This window comes from Stegodyphus dumicola, chromosome 3 (assembly GCF_044657685.1).
Source record: "Stegodyphus dumicola isolate Sdum_Otavi_A_Nest chromosome 3, ASM4465768v1".
Lineage (NCBI taxonomy): Eukaryota > Metazoa > Arthropoda > Arachnida > Araneae > Eresidae > Stegodyphus > Stegodyphus dumicola.
Window position 1 is genome coordinate 270,825,752 of NC_140770.1, and position 24,737 is coordinate 270,850,488.

The following is a 24,737-nucleotide window of genomic DNA, read 5'->3' on the forward strand; positions in this document are numbered from 1 at the left end:
TTATTATTTACCTTTCACGGGAGTTACCATTTAAAACCTTTGATTTAAATGATCAAATGGCGGAAAGAGCAATGGGCAATATTGCCTAAGCTCTTTACCTTCTTTTCATAAGAAGGAAGAGCCACTAATGTTATGTTATGTTAAATTTATAGATATTAAAACCAATTACTTTTAAAATAATGTGACGTCATTCATTGCATCATCCACAAAATTACATAAAATATCATAAAGAATAAAATTTTTATTTCAAATAAAAATTCAAAATTAAATTGATTTTTAATATTTAGAAGCCATAAACTAGTCTAGCAATGAGTTTACCATAAGTCGTATCGCTCGCCAAAACAAAATCGCCAAAATCCGTACAGCCGTATGCCAAAGTAGCACTTAATTTTTATACCTTTCTGAAGAACTGCGCAGAAATAAGAAAAACTAAGTCGTCAGCATAGGGCACCACGTCGAGCCCAGACTTATAATCAGATTTTTAAAATTTATCGATAATGAGGCCCCAGAACAGAGTAGCACTAATAGAACACTGAGGGCAACCTTTATAAATTTCTTTATTTCAATTAAATCATTGAGTTTAAGGGGACGGTGGACTTTAAAATAGCTAAAAATGAACCAAAATATTGAATTTTATTTTTTACTCTCGTAATATTCCATATACGTTACTACATCGTATGCAAAAAACCAAATTAGAAAGAAGAAGTGTTTATTTCTAAAAAAAAAAAGACTAGAAATGTCTGTATTGACAACTATTAATGAATTTAACTTTGGTCATGTGAATGCTATACACATAGAGCAGGGGGAAACAAACTCGTTTTCCCTCTTCATTTAAAAAAAAAAAAAAAAAAAAAAAAAGAGGGATCAACGTCGCTTGAACCAAAGCAAACAGAGAAACAGCATATTTACCTGCGTGGAAATATGGAAATTTACCTGCTTGGAATATTTTCCAAACAGCATATTTACCTGCTTGGAAAAAAAACCAGAAATATTAAAAAATATTGTAAAACATTAAAAGATAATGTAAATGTGACAAATGAAGGTAAAACATATGGTGGGGGTGAATTTTGAAAATTTCTTTGGATAGAAATGCATAAATTATTTCTCCCTATAACTTTGAATCACATACCAATTTGCTATGTGTTTATATTTGTCATATTTAATATTATGAGATTAAAAATAGTTAAAAGATACGAAAATGTTATCTAGTGTTTAGAAATTCATATTTAAAGTTAATTTGCTGTTTCTCATGATCATGTATTAAAGGTAAGTTTGAAGAAAAACTTTAAATTCGGTTTTCACAAAACAAATGTTTTCGCAGTTCGTATGTCTTGAAAATCCTCCATGCGACTCATTTTTAGTTCAAAATGAATGATATTTTGAAGAAGCTATCTTGTGATATGTTACAGTAGAACTGCGTATGCATTTTTGGATATGAGGTATTAAGAAGTTTAAACTTGTGATAATATTTAAGAAAAGATGACATTTTTCAGAAAAATGGGTTTAAGTTCACTAAAATCCTTTTTAAAAATTTTTGATCCATCATATTCCATAACAGATACACAAAAACTTTTGCTAAGTCTTTGTAACTAAAGGAAAAATTAGTAAAAAAAGTATTGAAAATTAGAGCGCAAGGAGCATTTTTAATCTTTAATTTAAAAATTAATTATTTATTTTAAAAATTTTTAATTTAAAATAAATTGAAATTTTGAATATACATTCTATAAACTTATGTTACAATATGCATATGTGTAAACTTCTTGTTGAAAACACAAAAACTTAAAAAAAAACTAATTTTCGATGTCCACCGTCCCCTTAAAGCGATAAAAACAGAGTCCATTACACAAAACAGCGAAACAACGTCCAATCATCCTGCACATGAAAATGTTAACGAAAATGAAAAACCTAATAATGGTTGGGCAAGAATGATAATCAGCGCAATCAGAAGAGTAGTCCCTGGCGTCAATAAAAACGAGTGTTTTTCAAACCAGCAACTCCTAATGAAGATAATATGAAGTCCAGTAAAAAACTGGAACAGACGCCTGCGAAAAAAAAAAAAAAAGAACAAGAAGTAGGAGCCGAGCTCCAAAAGAATGAGTAAAATGGAAACGCAGGAGTCTCGCTAAAAGACATGAAAGAAAAGGCAGGAAAACAACGAACTGCAATCATCGACGTTAAGCTGACCTCGTCTGATTGAATCCTGCTTCTTTGACCTCATCTGACTCAAATAAAATGAAATATAATTAAAAAAAATAAATCTGCAAGTCCTACAGAAAATCTCTATAGCGCAATGATTTACGCACTGTTCGCTTGAGCCTTTTAAGTTCGTCATCGTCCTCGTCATTATCCTCATCGTCGTCATTGTCATCATCATCATTTGCTTCTGCATTTTCCAAGATTTTAGTTGATTTACAGGAGCAGTTGATGCATAAAAGTGATCATCGCAGGCTTCTTCTAGTTGTGATATTCTATAAGTGTCGCCCGGAAGTACTTCTGTCACAACTATTGGATCATAATACTTAGGTTGAGTTTTGGTTGATTCTCCTGTCGATTTTGAATTCCTTTTAACTACGACCATTTCTCCTTGTTCAAATGATAGAGATCCCAATTTCTTCTTGTCATAATAAGTTTTCATTTTTTCTTGCTCTCCAGCAATCTTTTCTCTACCTTCTTTTTGTAATTTTTCCGGTTCCTTTCAAAGTTCTGCTTCTCCATCAGCAAGTAATCTCAAAAACTTGGTCTTGAAATCGTAGTATATATCCATGAAGTATTTCAAATGGTGTTTTCCCAATAGTTTTACTGATTGTGTTATTCAAGTTTCTCTCAACTTCTTTAATTCTTTTGTCCCAATCCTTTTGATCTTTACTTTTCATTGATGTTACTATCTTTGATAAAATTGTTCTGTTCGATCTCTAGACCATACCATTTCCTTGTGAATATGAGGTTGTGTTTAATGTATGAAGGATTCTCTTTTCCTTGCAAAAGTTTTGAAATTACTTTGAAGTAAAACAAGAACCTCGATCTGATATTATACGATTTGGTATCCAAATTCTTCTATGAAACACAGCAAGGATTTCAGTACGTGTTTCGAAGATGTGTTTTCCGCAGCATATAATTGGACGAGTCAGGTCATATTATCATTGACGACTAACAATTCCTTGTTTCTTTTAGAACTTGTGATGAAAGGTCCAAGATGATCAATGTGTATTGTTGCAATAGGTCTGCGGCCTGGGGGAATAGGATACAAAAGACCCTGCTTTTTCCATATGCAATTTCGTTGATGAGTCATTCGAAATACCTTGATATGTGTCGACGAACTTATCTCTTCATAGCAGGAAACCAATACAGTTCTTTGATTTCTGCTTCAATACGTAATTTTTGCAGTTCAAATTCCATTTCATACTTTCGTTTTCGTTCCTCATATTTTTCTTTTCGCCTACGTTCTTCAATGTCTTCTTGACGTTTTCGTTTTTCAGTTTCTTCTTAACGTTTCCGTTCCTCAGTTTTTTTTTCTTTTATAATGTCCTACCATTCTTTGGCGCATTCTTCATCGCACTGTTTGCTAGCCAAAATTATCTTTTTCGGTAATTTTCCCTTTCGCCGGCGCAGGGGTTAAAGTCCCCAAAAATGGTACAGCCGACCCCAGACGGAATATCCACGCTGGTAACCTTTCACGATACATTTTTAAAACAAGTCGCAGCCATCTCGTATCAGATTGATCGCTTCTTTCAATACTGGCATACAATTACATAAAATTTTTACCAGCTAGTTCAATTTTATGCCCTAAGCCCATTCGTGGTAATTAAGTCAATTAGGACGCAACTTCGCTCACCCGAAGGTGAAAATATAGCAAAGTCAAGGATTAAATCTATCAATTCTAATGAGAGTGCTCTAGCGAAGTAAAGCACTGCGGTTTTACGTAATTTCTGAGTAAGATATTCATAGAAACTGAAATAATTCTTGCATTTAAACTTTTATTCCGTATTAAGATTTTACTTAAATTGTTACGTGTAGTTTAAGCATAGTAACTTCTTAAATTAACGTCTTTCTACTAATATATCAAAAATGGATGAAAAACACCAATGAAAATTTGGGATTTGCTCAGAATGGAGGAAGACTTTCAAGCGAAGGCTTTTTGTCTAAAATTGCTACTTGTGATAATAATCATGAAATGAAATTATATTTCGAAGACGAAATTCAATGACACTGTTACCTGTTCAATCTCTCTAACATATTCCTCAGAACCTATGGCGTCATCACAAATTCCAAAATCCAGAACACCATCTAGAATCTTCTGATAATATATGCGATGATTCAAATTATTCGTTGCAGAGGAAAAAATAACTTTTTTTGATGTATTACTACAATTTTGAAAGGTTTTCATAATAGTGTTTAATATTTTTAAATTGTTTATATTTAAAAATACGTTTAGATTTACGTATTGTTATAAATTTTGTATTTAGTTTATGGGCTTATTTGAAGTAAAAACCAAAAAGTAAAAACACGTGTATTTAACATTGGATAAATAAATATCTCTTTTATTTGTAGTGAAACTGAATAAATGTCATTGACTACTGTGTTAGCTGTAACCGTAATTCTCTTTTTGCTTTCCAGAAATCTCGAGAAGCAAAGAAATGACCATAACTTTCCCGCGACAGATGAAAAGATATAAAATGTCAGAGAGAGAACATCTCAGCTCAGCTGCTTAATTATTGCGAGTTGTTGTTTCGCTAACTACTGTTTTTATTTTTGCGAATTCGCGGATTAGCTTTCTCTTTGCATAGCGTTGTATTTCAACGATTTTAGTAGCTTAAAGTATAGCTACTGAGTATATTGTCTGATATTGTATGAATATCTTCAAAGAAAATTCCAGCGTTTTATTATATTTCTTCCGATAAGAATAAATTTTATTAAACTTTTATCAGACTTGCACATTCAGTCTATTAAGAACCCGTACGCAGGCAACTCTATTAACTTTTGAAATAATTAACCAAGAGAAATTAACCAGGAGAAACCAAAAAGATTAACCAAGATAAATTTGCTAAGAGAGGGTTTTGGTTTAGGTTAGAAAGGTTTCAGTTATCGAAATTCTGACTCCAAGTTCCGAATTAGCTACGTCATTAGCGTTACGCAAGCCATGTGATAGAGATTAATCTAGAAATGATGCACATTTCTAGATTAATCTCTGTCACACAAAAGATCTGGAATTAATCCACAAAAGGTATTACTATTTTTAGAATACACAGAGGAAATACTCAAATTAAAAATGAGGAATTAAGAGGCTATTGTTAAATTAAGATATAAAATATATATATAACGTGAAATGTTATTCTCTTACAGATTTAAATCTACCTGTTGATCTGCCAGAAAACAGAGATATTCTACTGCCTTTGCTCAACGGATCCGAGACCTGTAAGACACCGTCATGCGTCAAGGCAGGTAAGAAACGTTTTTCCTTCATATTTATAATTCTGTTAAAATACATAAAAGATTTTGTTTTATTTTATCGTGGTCAGAAACATCTATTTCTAAGCTCCTATTGCAATTGCGATAAGAAAATGTAATTTCAATTGTTACCTGTCAATGCCACATTAAATTGTCCATTGCTAGGATATGCTAACTGATTTGAGCGGCGCTCTTGCCATTAACTGCAATGTTAGTGTAAACGTTCGTTAGTTATTGCATTCTATTTGAATGTAATTTTATCTTTCTGGATATAGGTGCAGAAAGAAAAAAAAATGACAAGTTCAGCGTTACTGACAATCTTCAAATAAGCCCATAAACACTTTTAAAGAAATTTCAACTCGAATACATAATAATTTTTTTTTGTCTTACTATTAAATTTAAATAGCCCTTCCTATTACTATTTGTAATGTAAATAATAAAGAAAACTGATAAAAATAGCTTTTTAAAATTCAATTTTGTCTTTTACGTAATATTTTATTAATTATTTTCGCGACATATTTAACATATTCGTTTCTAATGTTAGAAAAAGTCATATCAGAATGTTAGTAAATAGATCGGAAAACAATCTTCGAATTGAAATTTGTTTCAAATCTCTAAAAGGATTTTTCGGAATGTTTTCAGTTTTACCAAATACACCTCTGTTATTTATCTTTGTAATTTCAATATTTTTAGACGGTGTTTAAGATGTGTGATGTGTTACTCCCAATGTTTTAAAATTTTGCAAATCACAAAGTAGATTTTTCGCTCGCTTTTAACAAAATAAATAAAAATATGAAGAAAAAAGAAGAGATTTTATTGCAGTTCCACGTTTTAAATCATGTTCGCAGTTACGCTTTATTTTTGCATCGCTCATAAGACTTCGCTTGGACAAAAAAAAAAAAAAAAAAAAAAAAAAAAAACCCTCTTTGTTGGTGAGCTGAGGAAAAGAAGCCTTACTTCGCTGAGTAATATCAATTTAGGAAGCAGTTCACTAATCACAAACGAATATCCACCCAATAGGAGAATTAATAGGAGCTTTGACTTCATTAATCTTTGATGTAAATTTTGCATCGACTTTACATGCCTTCACTCAGGCCTACAGTAATTATCAATGCAGTGAAACGAACGTTTCCTGCTCGTGGAGAAGTTGAATGATGTCAAGTGAAGAAAATTGTTCATTTAAGTTCCACCGAAGGATTTCATTGTTATGGAAGTTCGCGAATAAACTTCATACCGCACCCGAGAAATTATATTTCCTTTGTTACTCAACCAGATACCCTCTTTTGTGGTGGCCACTAAATGACAATTCGGTACCACCGCTCAATAGACAGTCGCACAAAGCAATCAAAGATCTTATCTGCAAGAAATACTTGCGGAATTCGTTGGAAATCCGCATGTGACAAAATTTAACACGTTCACGCCGGCCTGACCCACCGGTGGGTAATACTTGTGTAGGCACGATTGTAAATTATTTATTGTTATTAGACAAAATATCTACTGAAAAATGGCAACAGCTAATTTCTGGATGTCGTTCTATTTACAGTTTAAAAATATATTCAAATGATGTACGATTGAAATGTATATCGGTACGATGCAGTAAGAACATCTGTTATGTTATGTACGCTTACGAATACGTTACGTGTAGGTTATTAAGTAACGAGTACGATTTATCTCTAAATAAATGATTGTTTATCTTTTACAATCGTTCTTTGAGTCATTAATTTGACTACAAAAGGAATATAATACTTGTATGTTCCCGTGAGGCGACCTGACCTACCGGTGGGTCATACTTGTCTGTTCCATGGGGCGGCAAAACCCACCGATGGGCCACACTTGTATATAAAAAAATACTAAAATACGCTTGTATATCCAAAAATAAAATTATTATATTATATTATGAAATATATAATTTTATGTATATAGTAATTTAATTTTATTTTATTAATATAGTAATTTAATTTTATAATTTTAATTTATAATTTTTAGTCCAAAGGGGCAATTTGCCTCGAAGGACTATAAATTTCGTTTTGGCATTTTGCGTTGAAAACTAAACGGCGAATCACTTTTCAAATTGTTGCCACCAAATATTATCGCCCTTACTTAATATAGAAAAATATTAAGAAAAATATTAATAAAAATATTATATTACTCCATTACTTAATATAAAAAAATATTAAGTAATGTAGAATCTCCATGAATGTATGTATTTTTCTCGCATTGTGATAAAACCGCAGTACCTAGAACCAACAAAGTTCGAATAATGTAAACTTCTATAGAATATGGACATGTGGAAGCCCTAATTTGAATTTGAAATTTGTTTTATTTTCTATTCATATTTCGTAAAACTACATCTGTAGTCTCTAAATGCAGACAGCTGGACAGCATGACTTGTTCGTTGATTATCACAATGCGAGAAGCATACATATATTTTTGCAGGTTCCTCATTATTTAATCTTTTTAAATATAATACAGGGCGATAATATTTGGTGGCAACAATTTGAATGGTGAAATTATGTTTATAGTGAAACGCCGCAAAATGCCAAAACAAGATTAATAGCTCTTTTGGGTTAATTTTTTTTTTTAAATGTATTTAAGCCAAATGATTAAATGTAGGATAAGGTGTATTAATTGTAGAAGAAATAAGTGACGATATTGTTGTGACGGCTGTAGAGCTGCTTCGATTTACGGCTCGTAGCTGTGTTTTCGCGCGTTGTAACAGAGGCTTTGCTCGTGGCAACATCTATAGGTCCAATTCAAAAGTGCGATTCGAGAAGTCGCTTGGCCTCTGGCACAGAATTTGAGGCCGTGACATTGGACGTCTTATGGTGAATAAAGGTGAAATAACTATGCATTTAGTAAGAGCAATTTCTGCGGAACTGGTAGAGTAATAAATGTATTTGTAAAACGTAAACGAAGTAGAAACTGGGAGGAATAAGACTATATATTCATATTTGTACGATTTCGTTTTAAATTTGAAGGCGCAAAAAATATTTTGCACCATTACACAGTTTCAGTCAGAGAATCCATCCTCGCCAAACGTGTGAACGTGCGGGGCAAACTTTTTAACTTGCAGGTATTGCTAGATTAAGTTGATTTAAAATGGCAAGTATATCTGCTAAGTAACTGAAGATTCGAACGACATTTTATCGCGTAATTGTGAAATATATATATATGTATACACCCACAAACAATGGCCAATGAATTAGAAACACAAGATCAATTTTATTGGACCACCTTTTGCACGGATTCCTTCTCTGATTTCTTTGGAATTTGAATATAGGTGAAATATTGGATGTAACCTGAGCTTTTATGCCTTTTGATTAGAAAGACCAAAATCATTAAAATCTGCGTGCCATTGTTGATGTATAATGAGAAATATTTATTTTATTTTCGTATCGAAATTTTTTATTGAGGTTCCATATCGCATCAGAATGAAAAATGTAAACTATGAATCGTATTTTTTGCTTTGTTATTAGAGAAGTATTACAGTGATATCGTTCTCTCTGTATTAGATACATGACTCTCAATCTAACGTAACTGGCATCGGGTACTTCCGCTAATTTTAAATATATATGTTAAATGGTGGTGTAATTTCATTGGCAAAATTCCTGTAATAGGTAAGTTTTTCATCTAGGCATTGTACTTGTTGAAAATATTCCCGTTTCTCTGTCCTTAAAATGAAATTCACCCTAATTTCAGAATTTGAAATAGCAGTTAATAAACAAGGACTGAAATTATCCTTATGTAATTAATGAATTTTCTTTTCCTATACAGCTGCCGACATCCTATCATTTACAGATGAGACTGTGGATCCTTGTGATGATTTCTATAAATTCTCCTGCGGTAGTTGGATAAAGAGACAGGACCATGATGGCCAACAGGCTCTTAAAAGTCTTGGTAACGTGACTAAGCACATACTGAGAGGTAAGGAAACGTGCTTTACCTTTTATCAAGCAAGTTCATTGCAAGAGAAACTGATAACCTTAATAAATAGAGGCATAAAAATGTGAATCATCTTTATTGTTTTTCTTAGAACGATGAAACCCGCTCATTTCATTAATTACAAATCATGAAAGTTACATAAAGATTACAGCTAAATGAAACAATTGTGAATGCATACAAACTATTCATACGTCAGGGAGGTAATGGGATTATTTGACGTGGCCGTTTCGCCTTCGGGACGTATTTTTCTTTACATGACTGTATTATATCTCTCCGTATTATATTAAGTTGACTTAAGTTTAATAATTTTATTTACCTATTGTATATTTAAGAGATATTTTTATTTATAGGTCTATGTTATATCTTGCTATATTATATTATTATGTTTATTTAATAGTATTTCTGTTTACTCATTGCTGTCTTAATTTTTAAAAGAAAAAGAAACTTTTGCAAGTAAGAGACATCTAGAATTACTAAAATATTACCTATAACTAACTTTGTCTCAACCAGCGGTTCTCAACCTTTTCACTAACATGTACCAATTAAATAAAAATTGATAACCTTACCACTACTGAAGATATAAACTGGACTCATTAAATATATGAAACTTATTCAAGAACATTATCCAGCCAATCAATAATGCTACGAGCTTTGTTTTTTAATATTTCGAATCGAGGAAGTTGCTTTCCTGCTACATTCGTTTCTCCTCTTTGTATTGTAATATGATTATTGCATTGTCATTTCAATCTCCATCTTTCTCTACTTTGAGTTGTCGTCGTAAAATAATATCTTCCTTGTTGGCTTTCTACCAGTTATTGGAAATCTTCTTATAACCAGTAAATATATTGTTACGGATTTTGCAATTAAATAGCTAATTTTCAGTAGAATTATAAATAAAATTGTTGTATTTCTCCGTGCAATGCAGCGCGAGACAAATTTTAAGAGTGAGCTATGCCGAAAAAGTAAGAATACAGGGGCACGTGCATTTAATATTTACTAAATGAGTATCGCTTTAATTTATACTTAATAAATGTTTAAGTATAAATTAAAGAGATACTTATTTAGAAAATGTTACTAAATGAGTATCTCTTTAATTTATGAGTATCTCTTTATGTAATACTAACGTGTTAGCTGTAACCGTAATTCTACTCTTTTCTCTTCCATAAATCTCGAGACATTTTACTCGCGACCGATTAAAAGCTATAAAACGCCAAACAGAGAACATCTCCGCTCAAGCCTAGCTCCAGCATTCATTCTACCTCAAGCGCCTCCAGACGCACCTACCTTACGACAGCCGAATAAAAACATGCAAATAGCATGTTATTCTCGGCATGTATAGCGAAACGTGGATCTTAGCTCAGTTGGTTTAATTAGCTGTTGTTGTTATTGCAAGTTCAGTGTGTGATCGGATTAGCTTTCACTTTAAATGCAATTCGCATTGCGTTCTAGTTAACGTTTTTAGTAGTTTGAAGCATAACTAGTGATTATTATTGCATGATATTGAGAATATTTGCACGAATATCTCTGAGAAAAATTCCAGCGTTCTGTTATATTTCTTTTCATAAGAATAAATTTTATTACCTGTTATCGGACTTGTGCATGCAATCTCTTACGAACCTGTTTGCACTCAATAATATCATATTTATGCAGAGTCAACTTTAAAGATAGATTTTATGATAATCAATGTAATGATACGATGAAAACGATCGCGATTAAAAATCAACTGAATATTCAGAAAAAATATACAAACTGCTTAAACTAAAATTTATGTAAATTGAAATATGATACAACATTAGCTTGTATTACGTTTATTTTATTTAAGGAACTCACTAAGACATTTTTTGTAAAGAAGCTCACCACCCGAAAACAATCTGATGTGTACACCACAAGACTTCCATGTACGGATTATCAAATTATACGCATTATTTCCTGCATTTCATTCAAACTTATTTCAATAGAGATACATTTTCCATTCAATTAATTCAGTTCTCACTTCGCGGTAAGGGAAAAATACATTAAAAACTCAAAACATCTTCATTAAATAATGAAAGATATAGAAAAATATAAAACACCAAATGCAGTTAAAACAATTAAAAAACAATTTTTACAATTAAAATTACAGCTTCTACGCCAAAACAAGCAATTCGGCCAGCAGGCAGATTTTTCGGAGCACAAAACTAAAAGTTTCCTTTTGGTTACACTCGAAAAAAAAAAAAAAAACACTGAAGGTACAGAAACTGAATTTGTTGTGGATGTTATCCTGAGTCAATATATCGGATAAGGTCAAAACTTTAATGATAATTCCTGCATAGATTAAGCATTATTTTATTCGCAATAATAGAAGAAGACGTCATCCTTGTTGTTGCGAAGTTTAGTTTCTCTAGATTGGCAACAAATCCACTATTCTGCAAAGTTTCAGATGTAAAAAATATGGCTGGTATTGTGAGAAGTATTAGGATTAGCTGCTTAGACAACTTTTAAATTGTTGGTAATTCTACAAATGCTGCATGCAGATTAACTAAAGGCATGAAAACTTCAAGCGTAAGAAAATTACAACATAGTCAATCATTTTTAAAGCAATAGATGCAAAATTTACCAGAATATAAGTTTAAAAATAACTGAGCGCACTGAGCCGAGCAACAGAGTGGATATACGTACAGAGAGATATATTTATACACTTTTGGTGCGGCCGATTGCAAGCAAGAGGCGCACAACTATATATTGTTGCGTGCGTACGGGTTCGTTATGAATTAAATACACAAGTCGGATGATAAAATTAAAAACATTTATTATCACATCAAATAAAATAAAGTGCTTAAATTTCCTCATATATCGTACAGTATCCCAATACCTCATAGCAGTTATCCTTTAAACTACTAAAAACGTTCAATAGAACTAATTCAAAATAGAAAAAGCAAATCCTATTTCACCGCGAATTCGCTACAGTCAACAACAGCAGTTTATAAATAAAACTCATAAAGAAACTAAATTGAGGTGTTTTCACATGCCGCTTATATAAGCTTTTTAGGTGTACCAGAATTTTCTGGTATTTTCTCGAAAAGCAAAAGCGTATAGTTACGAGATATCTATTTATTAAATGCGCGTGCTCCTCTATTTTTAATTTTTCCGGCTTAGCTTTCTCTTCAGATTTATCACGCGCAACATAGAACGAGGAAATGGAACAATTTAATAACAATTCTATTAAAAATATCAAATAAAATACAAAATTAGTAACAATATTATAGCAGTTCTATATAAAAAATTTCAAAATTAAGACTACTGGTTTTTGAGTTATGTGAGATATGTACACATACGTACTGACGCTACGAAAAAAATCTCTTCTGAATTCATTTTAAATCAGTTTGATAATTCGTTTGGGGAAAACGAGTCTTTTATTCTGCCTTTACGTACAGATTTCACGGGAAAACATCGTTAAATTGCATTTGATAGCGGTTAAAACGAAAATTTTCGTTGAAATATAAAAGCGGGAATTTTTCGTGATTACAATACTTCCTTTACTTCGTACAAGAAGTAAAAAGCAAGGACCATGGAAAAGTGGTAATGTAACACGAAATCAAACAGTAGAAAACGGCCGGTTTTATGAGTGTTTAACATTGTTTCTTGCATGCGTAATTTTAACACAAGCCAGTTTGTATTAGAATGCCCTCCATGAAAATATTTACACCCTTTAACTGGAAGCATTAGTGCCCATTGTTTTATCTTATCCAAATGCGACCACTTTTTTTTTTTTTTTTTTTTTCGTAGAGTTATCTAAATATGTACTGCGTCGTAGCCAAATAGTGTGCTTGTGGTCATTCGGGCTGGAAGTAATAATAATAATAATAGTCATTCGGGCTGCAAATAAAACATATTTTAAATGTACCTGGATTTTGGTAAATTTTTCAAGTCCCGACTTATTACTATAATATAATTTTAACGGATATAAAAAAGTGACTACACTTATTTTCTGTTCCTCTATTCTACAGGATGATTTTAAAAAAGGTTATTCCAACACATTTCATTTGTAATACATTTATCAATTTTATTGAGGTTGCAGTTGCATAAGTGTTATTTGTTTTTATTCCCAGTTATCTTAGAAAGGAAGCTAGATGGAGACCAACGTGATTTCATTCGTCAGATGAAGACATTTTACGACTCCTGTACAAATGAAAGTAAGTTCTCATGAATTTGTTATACTTGAAATAAGATGGAAACATTTTCTCGGAGACATTACAACAAGCTAAGAACTACTTCAACGAAATTTAAAAAATCTCATGGGGACAGCACCTGACTTGTACGGCCTATTACATTATGAATATTTTGTGCAGCACTTAATTCAAACTTATTTCCTTAAATTAATGTAGCTTTTCAAAAGCAATGGCTATCATAAATTGCAACCAAACTTTAATTAGATAGAGAACGAATTATCGTTAAGTCTAAACGTTAACGATAGAGATTTGAGTTGATTTAAACAAACATTTTTATTAAATCAGAATCTGAACATAAAAAGCCCTTTTCGCGCTCACAATTCAGCTAAACACTTGAGGCGAGATTACATAAAATGACAGTAAGTTCAAATTTAAAATAAGCTAACAGTCGAAGATTATACAATTCAATTGATCTCGAAGTTGGCTCGCAAACTAGTCGGCGTAAGTATTCAAAAGTACCGACGGCAAATATACTCGGGCTACAAAATAAGCAACACATTTTAAAATAAAATGTACGAATGTAAGGAAGGAAATTAAGACATACAACTTACATATGATATAGAGGTAGCATGGCGGAATACAAATAGACAACCAAAATTAGCATAAAACGAAGTCTCACAACATCGCCTTAAAAACGAATTTGCAGGAAATACGCGTCAGTTTGCAAGCAGCGATAGCCAAGGCTGAGAGTATGAGCCGAAGACACTGTTTGCACCATAAAATGGGTTGGAGAGCTGTCGGGATGCTGCAAGCTAGTGCAAAACAGAGCTGAATGTGCATAGTCGTGTCATCAATAGTCTTAGGAATCGTTACCAAAAGGATCAAAATCCCGGTAGAAGACGTGGGTCTGAAGGCCGGAGGATTACCACAGTGACAATCGATCACTTCCTGTTATTAATCCTATATTGAGTCGGCTGTATGAAGATGGACTGTATGCCCAACGACCTGCTGTTTGTGTTCCTTTGTAACTATCGCATATCAGAGTGCGGTTGAATCGGGTCCGTGAACATCGCAATTGGACACGAAAGCACTGGGGTCACGTACTCTTTAAGGATGAGTCTCGAGTTAACATTCAGAACGATTCCTGAAGGGCAATGATGGCCCTTCGAAACACGTTGTCAGGTACATGTTGTCTTCGGGACACGTTGCCAGGTACCAAATATCATTGAAAGAGACCACTAGAAGTGCTAAACGCGCCTCACAAGAATTAACTTGACAACAGTAAGCGTAAAAGTAATGCGTATTAAGCAGCAGGGCCTATAAATGTGTTCGTTATGTTTTATTTCAATTCTGAACAACGACTTGGCAGGAGTTTACAGCAACGCATATGACTGCATGGAAAGAATGACGTCAGTGCAGGTCCTATGAAGAGGACTGTACTGAAATTGAAATTAGAAATTAAAAGGGCTGTTGTCAATTCAATTAGCAATTGTTAATAATTTTCCTTCTTTTATATCTTGCATACGTGTATGTGTGTTTGCAATAATTTAAATGTTGATGATGCAGAGAAGATAATCCGGAACTTTGTGCATAGAGATGGTACAGTAGTTATAGCTGATTAGATAACAGAGTAACTTTCTTTTACTGCTGACATAATACTTTTAAAACAAACTCAGCTAACAAAAAATTTTAGTAAATATCTTTAGTAAATAGTTTTAGTTAGTGCATTTTAGTCTTTAGTAAATATTACATTTCTAAGACTTATCTGCAATCAGAAGAGGGGCGAAATTAAACAAGGAATGTTTAGTTTCAAATGAAGGATTTGGTAAGTTTCTAGTGACCCAAAAAGGACTGTTAGTCTCAAACCATTAAGTCTCGAAACGGTTTTAAGTTGTTTCATTTCTCATTCGAGTTTGTTGCCATGCATTAAAATCTAATATATTTATCTTTCAAATTCAATCTATCTGTTATTGATTAAAAAACTAAACTATTTAACAGCAATAGCTGCAGGTCTTAAGAATATTATTTTCTACTTTTTAATAGGCTGGATAAATAAAAACGCATTTGATTCATGATATATCCTAATTGGTAACATTTTACAATTTTTAGAATAACGCTACATATTTATTACTTTTCAAATATACCAGCTATATTATATAACACCTACGTTAGTCTAATGTACTCATCCAGTGTGCTATAAAACGTTTTGCTACTCAACCTGGGTCATCTCTATCGATTAAATCTCTACTGATAAGCGATATTAAGTTTTTATTAAAAGAGTTGTTTAGGGCGACCTTTAAAATCTGTGCTTTTGCTTCTATTTTCTTTAATAGGCTAATCATTGGCTTTAGTTTGAAAATTTTAACATTAAATTTAGCTGAAATGATATTTAATTATTTGCGTCATTAGCACTATAGACGAATGATGTAAGCGGAATTAATATCGAATTGGCGCAGCTTAGAGCACTATTTCTGGAGAGTATAATTAGTTACTAATTTTAGGACGTAAAGCAGAAATAACTAAATTAAAAGGGAGAACTGACAGACTAGTACAAATCACAGTTAAAATTTTACATTTATCTGTTTATATATTACGGCACTTTAATCTGAGGAATTTTGTCGTGCTACTAATTTTTATTTATATGGGAACCCTAAATCTAAATAGCTGCTTTCTATTCTGATATAAATGTTTACTCAACAGATAAAATTATTCAGTCATCTAACTATTTATCAATATTTAAAATTTAATTTATTCATATTTTGATGTGATGGTATTAAATACCGTTAAGACAGCTACAGATGTTTACTAGTAATTTATATATCTTACATGTAATAATAATAATGTATAAATATGTAGTAATGATTTATACATCTTACATGTAATAATAATAATAATGTACAAACGTGTAATAATGATTTAGATATGATATCAATTAAGTAGAACGAGAAATTATAGCCTCACAAGTGGACGAGAGGTCTGCCACTGAATGCAGCTAGTTTGACGGAAATCTTAACTTAGGAAAACGATTTGGCTGCACGGGTGTGTTTCGTGGTTTACCCCGTATATAAAGTTTCGTTCAGGTTTTGTCGCATAAAGCTTTATGTTTTAAAGCATAAAAGTCATTAAGTCTATTCAAAACGGTTTAGCATGGTTTAAGCAATAGCCAATCAGGGAAGAGAAAGTTGTGCATGCGTAAACGTGCAGTTGACTCAGCGAAAGCGTCGACCGATTTTGCTTTGCTGTGATTGGTCAGCTTTTATACCAATGGCATGTACTGAAAAGTTAGAACATTTAAGCAAAACGTTTAAACCAAATTTACTGATGTAGCAAGATTTATTTGGTTGCCTAGCAACGAAGCTTATCTTGACCACTTATGACCTAATCTGAAAACCAGTCAGTCTCTCTCAGAATGTTTTTCCTGCTCTTAGGCAAATAACCCTCGTGTATTTTGCTGTTATCATATAATTTAATCTTTCAAATCATATTTATGTTCACTTTAGATATTTTGTAAACAAATGTGACTTTAGCTACTTCCATCATTTAGGGTGACAGATTTTCCATTTTGCTATTTCGTTCATGCGAAATTTATATGATCATAAAGCAGTGGCCATTATTAAAATATCACTAATTAAAACCCAAAGAACAATCATAAAATTTTAGCAATGACGGAGTTTCAGCTGCTCTAGGATGCAAATAAAAATTCAGTTTAAAATCAGATGTCATGTCTTAAGTGAAACAGTTTAACACATCGTGCGAAATTAGTACTATGTTTTAAAACCAAATTGATAGAAAATTATTTACGGCCAATTACGGATTATTTAAGGCCTATTCATAGGGTCAATTATGGATTATTTACGACCCATCAAAAAAAAAAAAAAAAAAAAAAAAAGAAAGGACAAAGTATTTCTAAATATACTTATCACCCATCTAAAAGCATTTCTTGAAATAAAACAGATGTTCTCGATATAGTAATTAGATAACAGGAACTATCGATTTTAATACAAAGAAAGCAAGAGTAATTCAATTCTTCAAATATAAATACTTTTTTCTCTCCATTTGGCCAATGGTTCATTCACTTAACTAGTAAAACGATTTTGTGTTTCAGAGAACTTTAATTTTAAACGGAATATAATCAATTCTATTTGAACGTGAAAGGTTGTCTGGCCAAAAGCCACAATACATCTTTACTTACAATGTAAGATTTTTGTGCAATTTTAAGTTAAAAGTGTTGATGTATCTTTCACATGACAACAAAAAAAAAAAAAAGTAGAAATTTATGGGTAACATAATCTATTTATGAGAGGGCAACGTATAAATGTCGTTAATTGTAGAGCTTATCACATCTGATTGGTTAGGTTAGGTTATTTAATTAGGGCAAAGCCTCGGCTATCTGCCTAAGGGGAGATAGCCCTCGAGGACTTCATGAGGACTTCATGGAGGACTTTCTAAGGGAAACTGGCTCGTATACACGTTACACATGGGGAAAACCACGAAAACACCCATGCAGCCAGCCCGTTCGCCGGATTCGAACCTCGGACCGAACTACCAGTGTTCAGCGACTTTACCGCTCGGCTGCTGGTGGGCTATCACATCTGAAATGAAACTTAATTTAATGTTTAATAATAAAATTATATCGCAAAAAGTCCCTGCTAAAAATGCCCCGTAGAAACCCATAAGTTTTTTTTTTTTTTTTTTTTTTTTTTTTTTTTTACGGGGAATTGGCCTACGGGTACCCGTACAGCTCTGCGGGTACCCAAAGGCCAAATCCCCGTAAAAACCCACAGACAGAAACCCGTACAATTGTACGGGTACCCGTAAGCCAAATACCCGTAAAAACCCATAGAAAGAAACCCGTACGGTTGTACGGGTACCCGTAGGCCAAATACCCGTAAAAACCCATAAAAAGAAACCCGTACGGCTGTACGGGTACCCATAGGTCAAATACCCGTAAAAACCCATAGAAAGAAACCTGCACGGCTGTACAGGTCCCTGTAGGCCAAATACCCGTAAACAGAAACCCGTTCGACTGTACGGATACGAGTAGGCCAAATCTCTGTAGAAACCCGTAGAACTGTAGGCACCATAAACAAAATCCCAGTAAAAACCCATAGCCAAAAATCAGAACTTTATATGCATATCCATTGGCCAAATTTCCATTAAAAAAATGGATATTCCGTAGGTCTATATCTTGTAAAAACCAGTAAACAAAAGCATGTACACCTATACAGGCACCCATACGCCAAATCCTGTAAAAACCACTACACAAAAATCCACAGACCAATAAGGGTACCTCTTGGCAAAATCGCTGCACCAAACAGTAAACAAAAACCCATAAACAGAACCAATAGCATTATACCATAGTGGAGTATCCTTACATAGAATCGTACCTAGAACGGGTATCCATATATAGAATCCCTATAAAAAACAATACACAAAAATAGAACTGTAAATCAAATTTCCATAAAAACATAAACCAGCAGAAGTACATAATTAGCACTGATGAAATGTACAGAACTAAATGGCAGAGAAAGCATGTAAAGTAATTTTAAATAAAACTCAATGCGAATAAATAAAAATTAAAAAATATCTAGAAGCCTACGAGCCCGTCCTTCTTAATGCACGTCAATATCTATAAACATATTACAAAATATTTGTATAAATTCTCTTTACAAAATTTTAAACTACCTTTATATAATTCTGAAAATAAAATGAATAGAAAGATAATAACCAAAGTCATGATTCATAACCATCGAATGATATATGTACATATATATATATGTAAGAAAAATGAGGAATATGCAAAAGATTAAATTAGCAGCGTAAAATTAATTTTCCTTCTCTATTCTAAAAACAGTAATCTTTCTGCACTGCATCATTTCGAGATTAACTCATGTCATACGACTCTTACATAATTTGATGTTGTAAAAGAAACTAAAACTCAAACAGCCAATAGTAATTTTACAGCAGTATTAACTATCAAATACGAGTAAAAATGCATCGAGAACCAAAATTAACTCGGTCTGAATTATTTCACCCTTAACATAACGCATTTGCTTTTTACGCTTTCGCCTAGCTGGACTGCAGTCTGTCTGCTCCTTTCTTTCTTACTACACATTTATCAGAAATGTTAATTTTTGGAATAGGCATAAATAATGTGCCAACTTGTTTGTGGCTGAAAGAAAAGTTGAATTAAATCTACCTCGACTGCCAAATTTCTTATTCATTGTGGATTGGAGTTTCAACATCTCCAAGTCATCAAAATTCAGCTGCTTGTATTCGACTACAGAATCTATTACATATATATATAATATCATTTCATTTGATGGTTGCGAATCATTACTTTGACTGTATATATATTATTGATTTCATTATAAATATATACATATAGTATTGTACCTCACTGCATATATTTGTATTTCAGTTCTTTAATTGGGAAATTAAACAATTGTATTTAATGACATCAGCTTGTTTAACAATGTGATACCTAATGAGAAATGTATTGCCAAAAGATGGTACTTTCTAGCATCTGCTTAAATTTTAAGTTACCTACAATGCACTAAACCAAATTAAAAAACAAAACTAGAAGAAACCCAAATTTTCAGGATGAGAAACATTATTAACAAGCAAGCAAAAAGAATACGGGACTTGCAAATTAGAAACTTAACATGGAGTTCAAATTTTAAGTTACCTACAATGCACTAAACCAAATTAAAAAACAAAACTAGAAGAAACCCAAATTTTCAGGATGAGAAACATTGTTAACAAGCAAACAAAAAGAATACGGGACTTGCAAATTAGAAACTTAACATAGAGTTCAAATTTAGCATACTTGCTATCCCCTTAAAGCTCGCTTACCAATGATAGTAACACCCAGCAGCTTATTATGACACACATACACATAGATGTTTTGCGTGGAAGAAAGGATGAATCCTAGAATATAATGTAGTGAAGAAATAATAATATACAAACACTGTGTCGATCCCTTATTACAATACTTTGAATGTTACCTGTATAACTCAAAAGATAAATGAAACATGAAGATAACATATAATAAACTTAATAATACCCAAAATATAATAAATTATATTGTAACAAAAAGAATTTAAAAAAATTTACAAGTTTCAACAAATACCAATTCTCAACGCACAGTTCGGGAATTAAGGAAATATCTCGTAGCGTATAATGTTTTATTCCATATCTCACTTTTAGTGCTATATAATCTTCCACAGATTTTATATAAATAAAATCTGTAACATAATGGGTATTTATACTATATGTAGTTCTTGATGTAAAAAAGATCAACGTTCGTACTGTAAAAATTCCATCTATGTGAATAAGTATGAATATACTCATATACACATAATTATACTAAATAACTAATTTAATGAAACTAAATTCCTATAGAAAAATGGGGAAAGTGTAGAATCGTCCACTGCTTGGCGTGTTTTTAAGAATTGCACATACTTGGTATCCACGTACACATCGACCTATTTTCACTTAAAAAAACATCCCAGAATTGCACAAAAATGCCATTGTGCACTCCTTTGACCTTATTCATGTAGACATCGAGCTATTTTCACTTAAACAGTCAAAAGGAAATTGACAAAAATCCAATTCCTTTCACTTTTGTAAAAAGTGCCAAATAAGTAAGTGGACGATTCTGCACTTACCCGAAAAAATATATAAAAATACCCTTTACCTATATATATTAATAATTTATTATTACACAAGGTTTTTCATATATCATCTCAAAGGAACATAAATTTAATTAAAGCGATGCATTATTGGAATAAATTCGAGTCAGTGTTTTAGGTGTAAGTTATTTAGATTTCTATTGTAGAAAAATTACTTTAGTAAATATTTTTTGAACCACAAAAATTCTAAATAGTAAAATTTAAAGTACTGAAAAGGTAGCTATTGTTTTTGACAGTAGATTATATAATATAAAAATACCTCATACTGAGCATTTTCTGAAATTACAATGCCAAATGAAATTTATATAGTGCAGAATTTAGCAATAATAACTTTTTGTAAACAAATGTAGCTATATTCGCTTAATTGTAATGCCAGTAATTTTAACTGCACTTGTATAAGGCTGTATAGAAGATTTATTTATATGGGGTTTCATTTGCAGAGAACAACCAGATTCTCTGTGGAAGTGCTTCAGAAAATAATGTTTAAATATTACTCTAACTATATTTGAAAGCAATGCTATAACAGTGCCCTTATAAGACTCATGATCCCAAAAGCTTTGGTTTTAATTGTCTCGTAAAAACTTAATTACTTAAATTACTTCTGGAAAATTCATACCCACGTAAAAATTACTACACCGAAGTCAATTGATTATACAGCAAAACGTTCCTAACACAATCAACTCCACAATTCGAGATAATGCCAGTTTCCTGTAGCCTGACAAAACTATGAATGATTTTTTTAAGTCCTGTTATTTAATTATTGTCCTGACAAATGTGCCATTATCAGAGGTGGTCATTTAAGAAAATAACCACTATATGAGGTTTCAACTTAATGTAATTTTTTTCAAATAAATAATTCACTTTTTATACTCCCAAGACTAGTACATTTAATATTACATAAATCTTATTCACAAATCTATTTCCATTTCAAAAGCAATTTATGAAAAACACATTTGAAATTTTCTTCATCAAACTAATAATAATGAAAATTAAAGTATGCATAAAAATGATTATATATGTTTTAACAAAATAGCACAAAATATTTAATGTAAAAATGTGGTTCTAGTCTCCTACTTGTAAAGAAAAATAGACCAAAAGAAAAAACAATGTAAGCTACTATGATCATCTAAATTTTCACATGATTTTAGTAGTGGGAAAAAGATTCATTAAACTTGTATGTCTTGTCTACCTCATTCAATAAGTAATAAACACATTAAATATTTCAATGTTTATTTCATTAATAAAACTTAACGTTTTTGCTCGCGAAATATAATTAGTACATTTTTTTAAAACATAAAAAAACATTCTTTTTGCTCGGCCACATCACATTAGTCGAAAAATTGAATCATGCAAGATCATTTTTAAGTAAGGTATGCTCAAATTTATTAGTACATAATATACAAATGATAAAGCAATCTACATGAACAAGCTTTAAAAAAGTATTTCTAAACTGTAATAAAAAAAAATAAATTTTTCAAAATACAGTTTCAGTAGAATGCAAAAACTATATTTCTGCATCTGCACACTGAACCAAATTATCAAGTCTGAAATTATCACTTTTCAGTCTTTAAGCACATTGTTTTTCAGGTTAAAAGTAAAGATGGAAAATCAATTTCACGCACAGAAACTCCATTTCACAACTAGTATCAGCAACGTTCTCTCAAACATTAGACACGATTACACGTGCACGGCTTTAGTTGTATATTCATAGTCAGTGCTGGTATTTTATTATTTATTACTAATTTCTAAACAGTAAAATTTGTAATATAGTAAATAATATATTGCATTACTACAACCACGAAGAAAATAACACCACCATCGTACAACAATAACTAGCGCGGCGCCATATTGCTTGTTTGAGAAAATTCTGAGAGTGGGGGAGGGAGGGGGAATTCTTTTTGTCACGTCAGCGTTAACAGGGAGAAATGTTTTGCGATTGTGAATGAACTTGTTAGCGTTAAAGAGATGTTGGTTGATACCGGTGTTTATTTGTAATATCAGAAATGTAAGTGCTTATGTGTGTGTATTCAGAGAACCAACTCGTAGCAAAAACCACCTCCCTAAGTCGACCCCCTCTGAAAGAGACCAGTATTTCTGAAAACATAAGTATACTTTGGTACTGAATATTCCCTCTGTAAGGCGACCATTCACAAAGAAAAGTTCTGCAAGTTTGTCTGGTCGCCTTAGAGAGATTCATTCCGTAGATGCAATCTCCATAAGACGACCACCTCTAAAAGATAAACGTATCTCAGAAAACGTGAGTATATATTGGTATTGAGCATCACCTCTCTAAGGCGACCACTTGCAAAGATGAATTTTTATTTGCGGCTGGTCGCCTTAGAGAGACCTCGTTGTGTGTGGTGTATATGATCACTGTTATTGTTTCCGAAAAAAAAATTAAATCAAATAAATAAGCATATTTAGTAAAAACCCTCTCTAAAACGACCACCTGCGTTTCCAGGTTACTCTGATGGTCTTAAAGAGATCATATTTTCATTCTGTTAATTTTATTCTTTGCAAGAGGTCTATTGACGTCAGATAAAAAAAAAATAGAATAAACCCATATAAACCAACAGAAGATTTATTATTATATTGATACCAGTAAGAAAACCAGTAAAAGTCAATATAAACCTATACAAACCAGTACAAAGTTCTGCCATTGAAATGTTGGTTGTATGGGTGTCAATTAGTTGTATGGGTTGTATGGGTGTCAACCAGTAAGAAAAACCCACAGAGATCAATAGAAACCAGTAAAAGTCAGTAGAGACCATTAAAAATTCTATAGGTACCAGTAGAAAGTTTTACTGGTTTCTATGGGTCATTTTGAAACCAGTAAAAAAAACCCACAGAGACCAACAGAAACCAGTAAAAGTCAATAGAAACCCATAAAATCTTATGGGTACCCATAAAAAGTTTTACTGGTCTCTATGGGGCATTTTTAGCAGGGGTGGTATTTACTTCTGTTTTTTGCTGATAGAGAGCATTAAGGAAACAGGCATAAAATCGCTAATGGAAATTCTGGAGGAACTCGGTGGTTGGCCAGTAATCGAAGGCGAAAACTGGAATTCCAGTTTCTTCAACTGGATTGACGTACGTAGTCGACTACCTGAGGTGGATGCGAAAGATAATCTCCTGACGTTATCTGTTGTTGCGGATCCTAGAAACAATTCGTTTCAAATCTTACAGGTAAGTGTATAGGCTAGCAATAATGCATTTCATTTATGTGTCATGATTTCATTTAAAATTTGCCATTTTAGTAGAAAAAAAGCTAAACTGGTTAAAGGCAGCTATTTTTAATGAATATTTTAACGCTATGACGGCTAAAACGCCTGATATGGCCATTCATTCAAACTACCACAACTGCCCGAAACGATTGATTTTTCTTCCCTCCCCCCCTAAGGTATGCAGTAGCAAGTGCAGTTTCTCCAAATACTTTGCATTCGTTTATTGCAGATAGCTTGTCGTAAAAGGCTAATGGAAGCTTCTTTGCTAGGAATTAGAAAGGATG

General features: G+C 32.3%; 2 protein-coding genes across 3 annotated transcripts in view; one reads left to right on the top strand and one right to left on the bottom strand.

The window, feature by feature from the left end:
- The window catches only part of LOC146998342 (uncharacterized), a 255,903-nt gene that overhangs the window by 40,733 nt on the left and 190,433 nt on the right, over nucleotides 1-24,737 (bottom strand). The window lies entirely within an intron of this gene.
- Nucleotides 1-24,737, top strand: part of LOC118191220 (endothelin-converting enzyme 1-like) — a 121,257-nt gene that overhangs the window by 12,590 nt on the left and 83,930 nt on the right. For both annotated transcript variants that reach the window (XM_085814140.1, XM_085814139.1), the window contains exons 3-6: nucleotides 5,341-5,439; nucleotides 9,220-9,369; nucleotides 13,476-13,559; nucleotides 24,207-24,415. In XM_085814140.1, coding sequence (XP_085670266.1) covers nucleotides 5,341-5,439; nucleotides 9,220-9,369; nucleotides 13,476-13,559; nucleotides 24,207-24,415 — 542 coding nt within the window. The remainder of the gene's footprint in view (nucleotides 1-5,340; nucleotides 5,440-9,219; nucleotides 9,370-13,475; nucleotides 13,560-24,206; nucleotides 24,416-24,737) is intronic.